The 17,113-nt window shown below is 36.7% G+C and overlaps 1 protein-coding gene across 1 annotated transcript; it reads left to right on the top strand.

Annotated features, from left to right (window-relative positions):
* Positions 1 to 9,460: 9,460 nt before the first annotated feature.
* On the top strand, positions 9,461 to 16,456 carry zgc:123295 (uncharacterized protein LOC641564 homolog). Its single transcript, XM_036589827.1, has 6 exons — positions 9,461 to 9,731; positions 11,142 to 11,159; positions 12,424 to 12,586; positions 14,475 to 14,752; positions 15,378 to 15,523; positions 15,947 to 16,456. The coding sequence occupies exons 1-6, from the start codon at positions 9,671 to 9,673 to the stop codon at positions 16,208 to 16,210; spliced, it is 930 nt and encodes a 309-aa protein (XP_036445720.1). The 5' UTR covers positions 9,461 to 9,670; the 3' UTR covers positions 16,211 to 16,456.
* The last annotated feature ends 657 nt before the right edge of the window (positions 16,457 to 17,113 follow it).

Here is a 17,113-nt window from a genome sequence, read left to right on the forward strand (position 1 = left end):
GAGTCTTACTCTTTTGGAGACAGACAGCTCAAAAAGAAGACAAAACAAACAGTAATGCAATGGACAGTTTATTTAAAGGGCCCATGTCATGGATAAACACAATTTTCCTCACTTTTTTGGAATGAAAGGGTTATCCAAACATACCATTCACTTCCCTGTCTGTATATAGAAAGCTACAAGTCTGATTTAAATTGATCAAACTTTGATGTCACAAAATATAACACATTAACATATATACCAATCAGGCATAACATTATGACCGCTTCCTTGTTTCTACACTCATTGTCCATTTTATCAGTTCCACTTACTATATAGGTGCACTTTGTAGTTCTACAATTACAGACTGTAGTCCATCTGTTTCTCTACATACTTTGTTAGCCCCTTTTACCCTGTTCTTCAGTGGTCAGGACCCCCATGGACCCTCACAGAGCAGGTACTATTTGCGTGGTGGATCATTCTCAGCACTGCAGTAACATTGATGTGGTGGTGGTGTGTTAGTGTGTGTTGTGCTGGTCTGAGTGGATCAGACACAGCTGTGCCACAGTTGCCCTTCTCTCGGTTCAAACCAGATGGGATAGCCTTCATTGCCCTCATGCATCGATGAGCCTTGGGCGCTCAACACCATGTCATTGGTTTGTGGTTTGTCCCACCTCAGACCACTGTCAGTAGGTACTTGCCACTGTGCTCCCACCTCACAAGATGTTTTGGAGATACTCCGACCCAGTCATCTGGCCATAATGATTTGGCCCTTGTCAAAGTCGCTCAGTTCTTGACACCTGCCCATTTCTTCCACATCCACCATGTGGACTCCAAGAACAGAGTGTTCACTTACTGTCTAATAAAGCCCAGCTGTTGTTACAGGATAATCAGTGTTATTTATTTCATCTGTGAGTGGTCATAATGTTATGGCTCATCAGTGTACAATATGAATACAAATGTAGAATATAGGCCCGTTATTGGCCTAATGTTGTCACATGTATGAAGTACCCCTTTAATAGAGTAAATATCTTAAAGACTGAAAATCCAATAGGCTGCCATACTTCATGTGATAGTTTCTGCTATGAGCTGTGTTAGTCTATTTTTGGCATCACTGTTCGGAAACTGGGCCAAGTTGACTTCCGGTAGCATGTATGGTAGACAGTGCTGCACACATTTTATCAGTCCTCTTTCAGGAGTGACCTGATATCAATACGGCTGTTAAATTTTACTGTCTTTCATTGGCTTTCTTCAGATTAGTGATTATTGTTTCCTACTTCTCTACACATTTCCAGTATAGTGGATGAGCCTTGCTGTCTTGTGACCACATAAACAGACATCCACAATTCTGGAGCTGTTGTAGGCCAGCATTTCCTTATTCCTTATTTGGAAATGATCACACATACAAGCAATGGTTCTGTCCAGCCATCTTTTAATTACAAAATAGATATTATTTTCTTGTTAGTTAAAAATGTCTTTAACCAAAAATAATAAGGCAAGAAAAAAGAATTGAGAGTCTCAGTCTTTTGATATTGTATAATTTCACTGCTGCTACTTCCCAACAAGGAAGTTCTTGCTGTTTTGTAAGACAGTCTGAATTTGAGGATCTTTTTAAACTTTTGTTTATAAAATTAAAGACATTTTAAAAACTTAATCTAATGCAATGTTAACAACATAACAGTTATAACAGTTCCATGTAACTGTGCAGTTCCACCACTTATTCAAAACTCAAGCTTTTAAATTTTCAATCACCTTTCTTCAAACTGGTTACAATATTTTTTTTTTTCAACTGGATAACAGTTATTAAAGATTAAATTGAAACACTTCATTGGAAATTAACCCAAGTAAAAATACAAGTATGATTTAGTTCTACTCAAAAAATGGTCCCACTTTATATTAAGTGTCTCTAGTAACTGTGTAGTTACACATGTATTACTTATGCAACAACACTGTAACTATTGATGATTTAGTCAATGTTACAGATGGATTACAGAAGTACAGCCTATGTAATTACATATGTGTATCAACTTCGGTTTTGCCTCATGTAATTACAAAAGTGTATCTTCTACATAGGAACTTTTCCTAAAGTTACACTTTAAAATAAGCGGACAGTTTCTGTGTAGTTGTTATACAGGTACTGTGTAATAATGGAGTGGTAATATAGAAATTACTTTGGGAGAAATGCAACACATTTACTTAATGTCATAAAAGTTACATTTTAAGATAAGGGGACATCTGCTGTACTGTCACATTACAGGATGGTTTAAAGTTTAAACTGGTTACAGTGTCACAGCATTAGCAAGATAAATGCTAGCTAAGTATAAGGAAAGCTGGCAGATACAGTGTAAGTAATTTCTTAATGTATGTTATTACATACTTCCATTTACTGCTGAAAAAAAAAAACTTCTAAAAACTGCTGTTCCAGTCTGATTACATATGTAATTACTTTTATGTTATTACTCTTGTGTAATTACACATGAGAGAATAGGCTGTTACAGCTATTAAGATACACTTGTGTAATTACATGAGGCAAAACATACATACACATGTGTAATTATATAAGGTGTACTTCAGTAATCCATCTGTAACAGTGACTACATCATTAGTAATTACATTGTTGTTGCATTTGTTGTTCACATGTAACTACAGTTATTAGAGACACTTAATATAAAGTGGGACCAAAAAAATATATTATTTGTTTCAAAAGTGATTCTGTGACTTATTTGGGAGACCTTTTTCCTATAGCCATTCTTTATTTATTGAACTGGATTCTGTTTTATATTTATTCCATGTTGACCCTAAAATTTTATTATCAGAAATGTAAAAATAAGCATGGAGTAAAATCTTAAAGGTAACTTCCACTGATGTTTCAAAATCTCTGCATAATTAAATAATGAAGATGTAAACAAAGTCATTCAGAGTGATGGGATGTGAAATGCTCCATTCTAGAGAAACACACAGAGTCAGAATTCTTCATTGTGTTGGTGATAGGAACTAGATGTCTGAAGCACTAAATGCCTCTAAAAGCAATATCACAGAAAGCTGTTACATAAAATGGTTATGGATACGCTGTCTGATGTCTGAGACATTGTTTTACGATAGTTCTAAGAGAGGGTTTTGGCTTAAAATATAGTTTAAAAATACTTTCATTGTGGAGAGATACATGCAGGGCATTGTAAGGCAAAATAGTCCCCCCAAAAATCTTTCTTTTAGATCTACCACTATTACATTACATATGAAGACAAATATAGGTTCAGTGGTCAATAACATGACTATTTTTGTGTTATAGACATTGTGACCCCTGGTTCCTATCACTACCACTGTAAAAACATCAGAGTCAGCAAGTTTCACTCCCCATAAAAAAAGAGTCTTATGCACTACAGTACAAAGAGAAGTGAGCTCATGGCTAAACCCTCACTGACACAACAAGCTGAGTGGTTCAGAACATTCAAATTAATATATGTTAGGACAAGAGCCCAAAATAATCCAAGCAAGTGTTGTGACAATTAAAATGACGAATAAATATTCAAAATTCTGTCTTATTTCTAAATCACTGTTCAAACTGAAACAAATATGTGAAATTGGCTATGTTGAGGACTTTGTACAAAAAGGCTGTTAGATTTTTGAGTCCATGCCAGCTAAAGCACGAAGGGGACATACCACATACTAAGAAATTCTGAAATTCATGTAAACATTAAAATATACTACTTTTCAGTTAGTGACATGCATGCGACCAGCTGCAAAATGCACACACAGGTCCAGCACAGCACTGATGCTAAGGTTATCTCTCATGAACCTGTCCACTGAGGAGACTGTTCAGTCTGACCAGTAACTGAGATTAATAACTGATCGTCACATTGATTTATCAGTCTACTCAGGCTTTAGCCGAATTCAGTAACACTGAGAGTAATAAGTGACTCATCACATGGATTTATTAGTCTACGCAGGCTTTTGAGGGAATTTTAGTTCTTTTAAATTCTTCTATGAAGTACATTTTTACATGCTCTGTGCTGGTTTTTAAATAGTTAATAAACAAGCACAGCCTGTGTTTCTTTTGGAGACTGTATTTTTTTTTATTTAGTGGGTAAATAAAGGTCTTCTCCTAAAATTGATAAAGGCAACTGTATTTTGAATACAAAATGTAACTTGGACTGAATACAGATACTTTAAATAATTTAAATAATTTAAATGTATTTTTTTTGGCGGTTCCTTTAAAAAACAAGTGTTCATGAAAATCTGATTTAGGGTTTTAAAACATGCTCTCTTAAAAAATGAGGAAACATCTTATCAGAAATCTTCTAACTTGTATGAAATGAAGGGAATTCATGCTCCCATTTTCAGATGCTAGGTTTGTCACGTGCAGCATTGCTGATTCTTCCTATAGTCAGAACCTGTCACTCCTGTTTTAAGTAGTCAATGCCCGAATACTGTCCTAAACTCTACAAATACTGAAACAAAAAGCTAAGGTAGGAGTGTCTAATCTTATCCAGGCTGGTGTGGCTACATGTTGTAATTTCAAACACGCAGGTATATTATCAGGTGTGCTCTTAAGGCAAGTTGTGTAAGCCTAAAAAACAAGCTCATTTCCACTACACTGCTGTGCTGTGAACTCCAAGGTGATCTCACAGACTAGTTAAACTAGCTTTAAACATTTTGGACAAATTGTTCACCCATGAGAGACACCATAAAGCAGGTCTGTGGTTTATAGTTTCATTATTTATTTTACACACAGTGATCGGACTCTGTGCTAATTTTATGCCACTATCATAAAGTCAAAGTTCATTGGTGGCCAGGCTGCATTAGTGTGGATGCCACCCTCCTTGTTGTGTTGCGATGCTTATCTATTACTGACTAACTTTTCACTGCCAGATTTCTGATTGGTCAAGAGACTAAGAGTCTTACATAGCTGCCAAAATTACAGAGGCAGTGATGAGCCTCTGATGGAGCTGCAAAGGAAGATGCAAAGGAAATGTTTTGTATTGAACGTGGATAAGAGCATGATATGGTCAAGAAACACTGCCTAATACGCAATTGTTAATGATAATGAATAAAAATCATGGGTCCATTGAAAAAAGCATGAAAAAGCATGTTTTCCAGTGCATTACATCACCCTAACTTTTAAGTCAAGTCAAGTCAAGTCAAGAGAAGAGGGGGGAGGGGGATAGGGGGACAGATAGTTAGTTCAGCACCAACATTCCCAGATTCCCATAGGACTTTCTGTCCCAGATCTGCGCCTTTTTCTAACAGGAAAACTAATTAACCAACGGCTCGACTAAACAGGTAAGTTTTCAGCCTAGACTTAAAGATGGAGGCTGTGTCTGAGTCCCGAACACTGACTGGTAGGTTATTCCAAAGCTGGGGGGCTTTGTATGAAAAGGCTCTTCCCCCTGATGTAACTTCATTCATTCTAGGTACTAATAATGAGCCTGCACCTTGTGATCTAAGTGGGCGTGTCGGTTGATAATAGGAAATAAGGTCATTGAGGTACTGAGGAGCAACGCCATTCAAAGCTTTATATGTCAGTAGAAGAATTTTGTACTCAATGCGGAATTTAACTGGCAACCAATGTAAGGTACACAAAATTGTGCTAATGTGGTCAAATTTCCTGGTTTTGCTGAGAACTCTGGCTGCAGCGTTCTGGACTTACTGAAGCTTGTTAAGGCTTTGGCTGGAACAACCAGAAAGCAGAACGTTACAGTAATCTAAACTGGACATAATAAAGGCATGAACTAACGTTTCTGCATCCTGTAGCGACAGTGCATTTCTTAATTTAGCAATGTTACGAAGGTGGAGGAAAGCTATTCTGGTAATATTGGTAATATGATCATCGAAGGCCAGACTGGGATCGATCATGACACCAAGGCTTTTTACAGATGTGCATGGTGCAATTGAGAAACTATCGAGATAAAGAGTTAATGTAGACAGATTATTCCTAGCAGCTTTTGGATCAAGAAGAAGAACGTCTGTTTTGTCCTAGTTTAGTAAGAGGAAGTTACTTGACATCTAGTCTTTAACGTCTTTTACACAGTCCTCTATCTTATTAAGTTAAATTTTGTCCTCTGGTTTAGATGAAATATACAATTGTGTATCATCGGTGTAGCAGTGGAAACTGATGCCATGTTTTCTGATGATGGTACCTAGTGGTAGCATATATAAGGTAAATAATATGGGCCCTAAGAGAGAACCCTGTGGAACACCATACTATACTCTGGTGAGAGCTGATGGTTCACCATTTACATTAACAAACTCATAGCGATCACTAAGGTTTGAACCACGAAAGAGCTTTACCTGTCACTCCTACTAGTTTTTCAAGCCTGTCTAATAGAATGGAATGGTCTATTGTGTCAAAAGCTGCACTAAGGTCAAGTAAAACCAGTAAGGATATGTTTCATTTGTCAGCAGATAATAAAAGATCATTTACAATTTTCACTAATGCTGTTTCAGTACTATGGTGAGGCCTGAAGCCAGACTGAAATTTTTCATATCTATCACTTCTACGCAGACGGGAACATAATTGTTTTGCCTAAAACAAAACAGCTTTCTCTAAAATTTTTGATAAAAAGTGAAGGTATGAAATAGGTCTATAGTTTGATAACTCAGAGGGATCAAGACTAGGTTTCTTAATTAGGGGTTTAATTACACATAATTTAAGAGACTTTGGAACATAGCCAAGGCTGAGAGAAGAGTTTATTATAGATAGAAAGCTTGGTTATTTCTGGCAAAACGTCTTTAAGTAAACCTGTAGCAATTGGATCTAGTATACAAGTTGTTTTTGAAGATTTTTAACAATACTTAAAATTTGTTTAGGGAAGGTACCAATTGATCCAGTTTTGAAAGTATATATTTTTTTGCCATTCTTCCATTATATAAGTCATCAGCTGCACAACTATTACTGTTTTGTTGTTGTATTTTGCGAGTCTAGCTCCTGCATTCATGATTTACGCAGTCCTGCTGTTGTAGCATGTGTAGAGTATGGCTTGGGGTTGTCATGTGGGAATAAGCATAAATGTCCCTGAAAAAGACATTTTCTATAAAAGGCAACATATTTTGCTCCAAAATGTGCTCAGCATTAATGGTGACTTCACAGAAGTGCAAGTTACCAGCTCATATGCCCCTCTCCACACCAAGACATACCCTGACTTTTGAACACTGGATGGTTCTTTTCATCTTTGTTCCAGAGAATATGACAGTGGTTATTTCCATTAACAATCTGTGGTGTGACCTATCATACCACAATAAACATTTCCTTTGAGCATCGGTCCATTTCAGATGAGCTTGATTCCAGAGAAATCGGCGGCGTTTCTGGATGTTATTCACATAGGGCATCCACTGTGCATAGTACAGTCTTAACCTGCATTTGTGGATGCAGTAGTGAATAGTTTTTACAGACAGTGGTTTGCGAAATAATCCCAGCCCATGCGGTGATATCCATCACAGAAGCATGCCAGCTTTTAATATAGTGCCATCTGAAGGAATGAAGGTCATGGGCATTCAGTTGTGGTTTATGGCCTTGAATCTTTTGAAGATATTATAAACTGTAGAGGGTGAAATACTTAAAATCCTATTTTTAAACTGCTGAATTTTTTGCTGATGCTTTTTTGGCCAAGTGGTGAGTCTCGACCAATCCTTGCTCTTAAAGAATTGGCTTTCCTGGATGCTCCTTTCATACCCAAACATGATTGCCTCACCTGTTTAAGATGTTTTTTGAACATTTCACAATATTCCTAGTCTTAAATTGCCCCTGTCCTAACATTTTGGAACATGTTGCAGGCATCATACTTTTCTTGTTTAAGTACAGGTCAAAGTGGATTTACTAATAACTGCTTTCTGTTTTTATTTGCCTCTCACTTCGTGTCACAGCTTCTTTGGAACTGAAGTTTGTAGACAGATAGATATTGTACATTTCTGGAAGTGAACATTTAAGGAAGTTCAAACAAACAGGTCTTACTAACTTTTGATATGGCACAGTTTATAATTTATATCTTCTATAATTTATAGTAGAGGATGTGTTAACTTATTGATTATCGATGTTGCTAGTAATGAATAAAAAACAATAGGGGCCAATTAACATGAAGGTCAGCTTAAGCTACCTGGTCATTACTAGCTTTTTTAGATTTCTAGACAGACAGACAGACAGAAAGGCAGACAGACAGACAGACAGATAAGTTTATAGTCAATTTCTGGAAATTTTACCTTAAATGCTAATATTGTTAATAGTTAATAAAAAGAAAAGGGTCAAATTAACATGAACAGCTCAAGTCAGCTGGTCCTTAAAATAAAAATCCTTAAATAAAAACTTGCACTGCCAATGCTGACTGCGCTATTTATAAAACTATAGTTTACTATAGTTGTCTGTAGTTTCATTATAGTTTTACTTTGTTGCCTTAATGGACAGGAGCAGTTGCAATAAAAAAAAAAACACAATATGATACCATATTTGAACTTTATGAGAAGGTCCAAAAGCAAATAACTATGTAAGGAGGAGTATTCAGTTCAGTCATTGTTTTTTTTTTTTCCTTTGCAGCTTTACTGAAACCAGACCCCTCATGAGCAAACAGAAAACTCCCTGGGATGACAGAAACACTGAGACTTAAAAAGATATAGTGATGTTATAGTCAGAGACATTGTTTTCTTACTGAGTGAGATTAATCTGGATCATACAAAAGAAAGATAGTCTCGTGTCATGTTAAAAGTCTGTTACATCTCCAACATATTATCAGGGTCTTATCATATGATAGTTGAAAAAAAAGGTTGAAAACACAAGCTGTTCTTTACATTGTGTGAAAACCTTATGATGAATGCAGTAACAGCAAGAGTTCTTGTAAATTCTATAAACTTAGCATTTCAGAGTTACAAGGTTTTTTATGGCAGTGATATAGGGCAATAAAGATAGGACATGGCAGGAAGATGTTGAGTTACGGAAAATCGAGACTTGTACACTATTAGAAATAAAGGTACTGTGCAGGTACATTTTTCATTCATCAAAGTACAAACAATACAAATGTACCTGGTCCAATTGTGTAGCTTAAATAAGTTTTTCTATGATAAAATAGTACCTATTTGTACTTTTCATAAGCTAATGTTTTAAAACAGATCAAGAAAATAAAAAAACTTTGAGACGAGACGGGGTGTGTGGAGTCAATACAGTTTAGAACATATAATTTTAATGGATTATGGTACAGCCATGTTCCCTGAACAAAAGTGCTGAGATGTACCCTTGAGGGTCCCACCGCAGTGACAGTTTACAACTTTTATTTCTGAGTGTTTGAAAAACTGGTTAAATTATAAGAACACAATGTATAATCGAAACAGTTCATTTAACATAAAAAGTGAAACCTAGAGAATGTATGTCTCTTGCATACTGATGTCATGGAAGATTTGAAAGACGTTTGGTCTGGCTGCTGTGCTTTCATGCTGATCTGTGATCAGTTTCACCTGATTAGATGTAGGGTAAGGGGAACTGGCTCTAGATCCATGTGAACAGGCAATCTCGCTTTTGTGTGGGCGGGTAAGCAGGTGAGGCAGGTAAGGGAGGTTACAAGTTGCATGTCACAGTAAAAGAACAAGGAGGGAAAAATGGTAGGGGAGATAGGATGTCGAAATAGCAATCATGAACGTCACTAGCTGCTGCCTTACCTGACAACTACACACAGTTTGGAGGAAGACCATCTGAAGCCACAGAAGAAACAGGAGCATGGAGCTTCACTGGTGGAAAGCTGTGTTTGTTACAGGGGCTGTTCTCCTGAATGCCACAGGTAGGTCCAATGAAAGAGTGGCTATTGAAACAAGACAGAAAAAATATAGAAAGTCTCTGATCTGATGAATTTTAATGTTATATTCAATGTTTGTTTGAAGTCAAACATTTTAGAATCACTCGGAAGAAAGTTCAGGCACTTTCTAAGTTTGTACTTAATGTTTTATAGCCTAGCACCTGTAATACATCTTGTTAATCTGTATTTTGTCTGAAACTATGTTGAGTTACCACTTGCATGGTGAATTGCCTCTGACGACAGTGTACTTTAGTCCTGTACCGTAACGCTGACCTATCTGTTTCAATGCCATCGCTATGCTGTGGTTACACTGTTTTGTATAAGAATATTTACAAATGAAAATGTCAAAAAAACACACAAAATTATTGCTTATTTTATTATTACTGCTTATTTTAATTTGAATTGTTTGAATTTGAACTAAACATTTATGTAGTTTATTATATAATAATAATAATAATAATAATAAAAAAAAAAGAAGAAGAAGAATAATAAGAATAATAATGGATTTTATTTACATGGCACACTTCCATGACAATCTCATCTGAAGCCAATTCACAGAAGACAAAATAAATAATAAATAAAATACAACAAAATAAAAATGTATAATCAAATAAAACAGAAAATACAAATAAAATACAACAATAAGAACAGGAACAAAGTAGATAAGTTAAGTAGTAAAGCATGTCTGCAAAGATACATCCTTCTTAAAAATAGGGTAAAGATTCAGACTTTCTAAGAGACTCATGCCATAATCGTGGATAAAAAGTAGAAACACATCAAAATTAAACAAATCGGAAATTAATTTTTTAGCTCTTCGCAAAGTCAAAGATATGATTAATTCTTGTGAAGCAGTATTATTTGAGAATTAAGAAGATCCCTTTAAAAATTGTTTCTGATTTATTGACTTTTCTATATTATTATGTCTTGTATTATTTACGTTGTCCTTCCTTTCTGTCAGTTAAAGGGATGATATTAATCTTGTCTCTCGATAACAAGCCAACTTAAACAAGTCCTGTTAACCAATTACCCAAACCATATAACTAAATTAAAAACAAACCAGCACCATTAATGACTGATAATCATAATCTTTGTCCGTGAATAGTGTATATAATGTGAATAGTGTAATACTGTTTTTGAGTCTCGACTGAATCAGCAACATTCTCCTTGTTGTTGGTTCACATCTTACCCTGTTTAGACTGGGATCCAAAAGTGTTTATTCAGTAGAATCACTGTTTGCCTTGCCCAGACAGGTTCATCAAGAAGGGTCAGTTAAGACATATATGTTGGCTGCCTTCTCATGTTACATTTTATATAAGTAATCAAAAGCAAAAGTCCTTAAAAAATGCTATATAGGGTAACTGTGTACTTCTGTGTACCTCTCTCTCTCTCTCTCAGGCTCACTCTCCCAGTCTGGTAAGTTATTGACCTTCATGACGCCATTAACATTTTTTTCTGATGACTGTCTTTTATTATGTGTCATTCATTATAGAGCTTAGTGTGTTGCCAGAGTTTGATAATAAAAAAAAAACAAATTACAAGATTAGAAGAGAAACAGTGAGAGGTGTAGACTTGCCAATGAAACAAATGTTCTTATGTGATTTTAATTTTCTATCATTTTATTCTTTTTTCATTTTTTTAACCCTCTATGAAGCAGGTTGATCCGCATTATATATATGAAAGTTGCTGTATAAATAAGGCTTATTATTAGGCCTTATTAAAGTAACAAAGAGAGATTACAGCTTTTGCACCCATTAAGCAACAAAATACACTACATAGGGGAATTCTAACATTAATCTTACATTTTAATTTGAATGAAATTTAATTTCCTACATTACTGTGATCTTAAGATGCACTCACCTTAACCATTTTGTTCAAAAATTTGAGCTTGGAGTTTACTTACTAATCAATCAGTCAACGTAACAGTGGGCAAATGCCTGAAAACAGTACTTTGATTTTTGAAGTTTATCAAAACCAGGACAAAATTAGACTCTTCAGACAATTATAATGTAATTGAAGTGTACAGATGTAAGTCTGTCACAGCATGTCAATAAACTGTAACTGTGGAGGTATTTCAATCAAGAATAACAGCCTCAAGAGAGACAGTTTAAAAAGTGATTACTATCCTATTCCATGTTACATTAGCAGTAACCAAACTTAATGTGTAAAAAAGGTAAGAGATTAATAAACAGACAGACAATCTTGTGAAAAAGGGAAAATAAATGAATCCACAACATTACAAAAGTAGAAGAAATCAGACAGCCCTAGCACAGTATGCTAAATGTTTTCAATGGTCTCAAGATAGGAAAACACATGACACATGCTATGTTTAAAAAATACCCAATCTGGCGTAATGTAGCAGGAGAAATGAATTTGGCCTGAAGACAGAATGTTTTTTTTCCAGGATCAGCACACATTTTCTGTCCAAAGTGATAGTGAGTCTGTTCTTAAAAAATGGTAGGCCTACAGCTTCCCACGGGTTCAAAACCTTATGTAACCTTATGTAACAGCAGTAGAACACTGAAGGTCTGAAGCTGCCCTGAAAATAAAAAGCTGCCCCACTCCACTCCAGAGTATAAATGTTTCCATTATTGTGTCCACTCCATACACTTGCACATTTCTGTGAGTGTTGTTTCTCAGCTGGCAAGTGCACTTTACTGACTGCTCTCTTTTCTATCAGTGTGTGGTCAAGCTCCCTTCAACACCAAGATCGTAGGTGGGCAAACTGCTAATAGTGGCGCATGGCCTTGGCAGGTCAGCATCCAGTACAGTAGAGGCCATTTCTGTGGTGGAAGCCTGATCAATAACAACTGGATCCTGTCAGCTGCTCACTGTTTCCAAAGGTATGGAGGCATTTAACAAACTAATTTATGCCAGATGCAAATCTGCATCTGCTTGCAGAATCTTCAACATAGAGGCTCTTCAGTGGTTTTTGGCCTGGACATATGGTTTTAAGAAAAGCTTTTAAATGGAATAGAGTTTCTTTAAAGTTTAAAAAGATTCTCATTCCCAAAAATAGTTCTTTACAGACTGGTCTATGGAAAGCTCCTTGAAGAAACCAAAATAGGTTCTTCTATAACATCACTCCAAACAACACTTATTGGCAACATTATTTTTGAGAATGTAAAGCAGGAATGTCAAACTGGGTTCCTTCCAGGTCACAGCTCCAGCGAGATTAGAGTTGTCCTATTGCTAACACTCTGAGTTCAACTTATGAAGGTCTTGACAAGTAGCCGATGGATTGAATCAGGTGCGTTTGATGAGGAGGAATGCTAAACTCTGCAGAGCTGTGGCCTGGAGGGAACCCAGTTTGACACCCCTAGTGTAAAGCAAAAAATGTGGATGTTTGCATTTTGAGTAAACACTGCATTTTCTCTGAATAGTCTGTTGTGTTTATTGTACATAGCTTAAGACAGCTGCTTTCCAAAAGCTGGGCTGCGGTCCAAGTGGGCTGCATTTCTAGACTGCTATGTCACTGAAGGCCACTCCTATCAGAAGGCAGCTGAGAAACTAGAAATGCAGTCTATACTAGAATATCCTTCATGGTCTATTGTTGCTTATAATCCTTTGCACACGCATCCAGCTTGAACAATGTTCAAAGAAAATGGTGGCAGATCAAACCAGCTACTACATGTTGCTCAAAGAGGGCAGTAAAGTGTAGCATTACATTTCAAACACATTCATATTACATCATTCACGTCAGCGTTTTACTTGCCAGCTTATTATCATTCACATTAATTTTTCTCCATAAAATTATGTACTAACTCCTTTCTGATGATGTGACAATGTGGCCTTGGTACACTCCTAAACATGTGGTTCTTCATGGGTTCTTTAGTAAAGAATAGTTCTATAAAGAACCATGAACACTCAAAGAACCCTTTGCATGATTAAAGGGTTGTTTGCATGGTGAAATTGTTCTTCAGAACGAAAAGGGTTCTGCTGTTGTTTTGATGTCAAGCTTGTAACTACAGAAGAATCCTTTTTAATGAGATATAGAACCATTTTCAAAAAGGTTCTATATAGAACAATCTACAGCACATTTCCTGTGATGTGGCTTTTAGAGGCATTTTACGTTTCAGATGTCTGGTTCCTACTTCTACAGAACAGAACATTTCGCATCAAACCACTTTGAATAATTTTGTTTACACTTTATCTACATCTTATTGATTCATTTACGTAGAAACTTTGAAAAAATGGTGGAATTCCCTTTTAAAGTCCGAAGGTTTAGTTGGCGTTTAGGGGGGTTGGGAGGGGGGTGTATATGTCTGTTTGGCTTGCAGCCCCCAGACTTCACAGGGACTTCCACAGGCTCCTACGCTGTTGTTAAAACCAGCATGACCAAGTGATTACTGGAGGTTAGGTAGGGGTCTGATGGAGTCACATTAATTAAGAGCGACAATTGTATGCTTTTCTTGATATTGTAAATAGTGTGCTTGTGTGTTTTGCACTGCAATAAAAGAGCACCAGTGCTTATCTGGAGAGCTTGTACAGTCCATTTGTGGCACACTACCATGTCACACCCAGGACCCACCTTTCTCACTAGCTTTCGGAATGCAGCTATTGTAGTGACATATTGTACAATGGATAGCAAATTAATGTACAACTTTAAATTGGTCTTGGCTGTGCGGATGTGTGGTTCTAAAAAACCCATAAACTGGTACAGAAGCTATATTTATTTAGCCCGTTTTAATATCAGTGAGAATAAGTCTGACTTGGTCTCTCCTTTTTTAGTTCCATCACCAATTACCCAAGTGCTCTCACAATCTATCTGGGAATGGCAAGCCTTCAGGGGACCAACTCAAATAGCCAGATACGTTCTGTCACTCAAATCATCAATCACCCCAGCTATTCTGCCAGTACCCATAACAATGACATTGCGCTTCTTAAGCTTGCCTCTTCGGTCACCTACACCGACTACATCCAGCCAGTGTGCCTGGCAGCAGCTGGCAGCTCTCTGGGTGGTGGCACTCTTGTCTGGATCACAGGATGGGGAAACATTGGCACTGGTGGTAAGTGATTTGCAACCAGTGGACAACACTGTTGCTGTCAGAACAAAACCACCTTTCTTCAGAAACTTTATAGAGGAAGGACAAATGTCCTGTAACATTCATGCAATAAGATTTCAGTGCAAGTAATTTTGGACCATTTTTACTGGTCCATTCGCCAAGGGTTCTTTAGTAAAGAACATGATTCTATATAGAACCATGAACACTTAAAGAACCCTTTGATTAAAGGGTTCTTTGCATCGTAAAAGGATTCTATAAAGCACCAAAAAGGGTTCTTCTATTGTTATGGTGTCAAGTTTATAACAATAGAAGAACTCTTTGGGTGCTATACAGAACCCTTTTCAAAAAGGTTCTATATAGAACCATTTACAGCACATTCATGCACATTTTCCACTAATCTGAGGAACCTTTTCATGATGCAAAGAACACCTTAATCATGCAAAGGGTTCTTTGAGTGTTCATGCTTCTATATAGAATTGTTTTCTTTAATAAAGAACCCTAGAAGAACCATGTTTTTTAACATTGTTGATTAAATTTTAAATAGAAATGACCAGCAATAGAAATATTCAGCTAAGCTCTACACTGAGGCCAAACTAGGTTGCAAATAGTTGTCTTTCGTTCTCCACAGTGAGCCTGCCATCTCCTCAGAACCTACAGGAGGTGGAAGTGCCAGTTGTCACCAACAGTAACTGTGCAGATTCCTATGGAAGCGGTGCCATCACAAGCAATATGATATGCGCTGGCCTAACTGAAGGGGGAAAGGACTCATGCCAGGTAGGAAGTCCTAACAAAACATAGATATTTCTGAAAACATAACTTTAGAGGTGAATGAGATGAAAACTGTTTACATTATTAAAGCCCCATATGAAAAAGAAAAAAAACTAATTTTTACTTTTTGTAAATAAGAGTTTGGGGTAGCATGTTCATTTCCCATTCCATACTGTTCATATATGAAAACTAAGCTGCAAAAATACAACACAATACAGGCCAACCAACCAGAACAGAGCTTTATAAGGGGTTATAAGGAATGTTTTGGCTTGGAATTGTTTTGAATGAGGCACAGTACAGAGCAGAACAGTGGTCATTTACATACATCAGTCATAAAGCCACAGTAACGAAGACAGCCCATTTAATTCTAGTGGATTAAGAGAGGTTGGAAATTGGTCATGAAAAAAATATTATTTTTGGTGCATGCAGGGTGACTCTGGAGGTCCAATGGTCATTAAGCAGAACTCTGGCTGGACCCAGGTTGGTATTGTAAGCTTCGGTAATGACTGCGCCCTACCCAATTACCCCGGGGTGTACGCCAGGGTGTCTCAGTACCAAGACTGGATCAACAGTTATACCAGCAGCAACCAACCTGGATACGTGACAGTCACCGCCAGCAGTGCCTCCAAGCTCTTCTCTCTATCTCTGTCCCTTTCTTTCCCCTTCCTCCTCTCCCTCTACATCTTTTCCTGAAAAAGATCAAGAGACAAACACAAGACCAGCTAAATTGAAAAACATATTGTGTATGTCTTACTGAAGGACTAAATGTGCCAAAGTGTAGAATGACAGTTGCACTTCCTGTAGCTTTTTGAAGGATCTGTACTTTACATGTGTAATTATATGTGTAATTCTGTTTTTGACAACACTTCTATCCAACTTCGTGATGTACTGTATTTTCTAAGCTGTAAATAAAGTCCAAAAGGTGGAGGCATTTATGGACCCATTCTCTCCAGTCTCATTTGTGATTTTACCTGGAAGCAGTTTACTGATTGACCACAATATAGTATAGACGCTGAGGTGGTTACACAAGTAAATACTTAAAAAGAAAAATACAATTATTGTTACATTATCTAACAGTCTACAAGTTAACTTACCCAGAGTACAATTCTGCTGCAGCAAGATTATGGTAACCTAGACTAGACAGTATTCCCGAATTCTAATACTACATTTATTTATAAGAGAAAGAGTAATATCTGTCTTTCTGATGTTCTTAATGTTATTTACATGAAGGTAATAAAGCTGCCGTTGTGCATTTACTAGATAACTGAAGGCCACACTCACCCAACAAACATCAACAAACCCAAATGCTGGGTTGGTGCGCCATATCTGTGTGAAGGATTTGAGATTCTATAATATTCTCCTGCATTCACGGTTTATTTTACTTTTTTTTCTAAATGTTTTACGCCATCAGACTGTTGGTGTGCTTTGGCCTTCAAATTACAGAATACACTTTCTAAATAAGCGTGTGTATATGTGCACAGAGATATATTCTGTCCACAACAATTCAGCTTTATACTTCATTATTCCTTTTTACATTACTATTTTCCAACTTCCCTTCAGCCCTTTAGGCCAGAGCACACCAGCCCAACTACTGTT

The sequence above is a fragment of the Colossoma macropomum genome, unplaced genomic scaffold, assembly GCF_904425465.1.
Source record: "Colossoma macropomum unplaced genomic scaffold, Colossoma_macropomum, whole genome shotgun sequence".
NCBI lineage: Eukaryota > Metazoa > Chordata > Actinopteri > Characiformes > Serrasalmidae > Colossoma > Colossoma macropomum.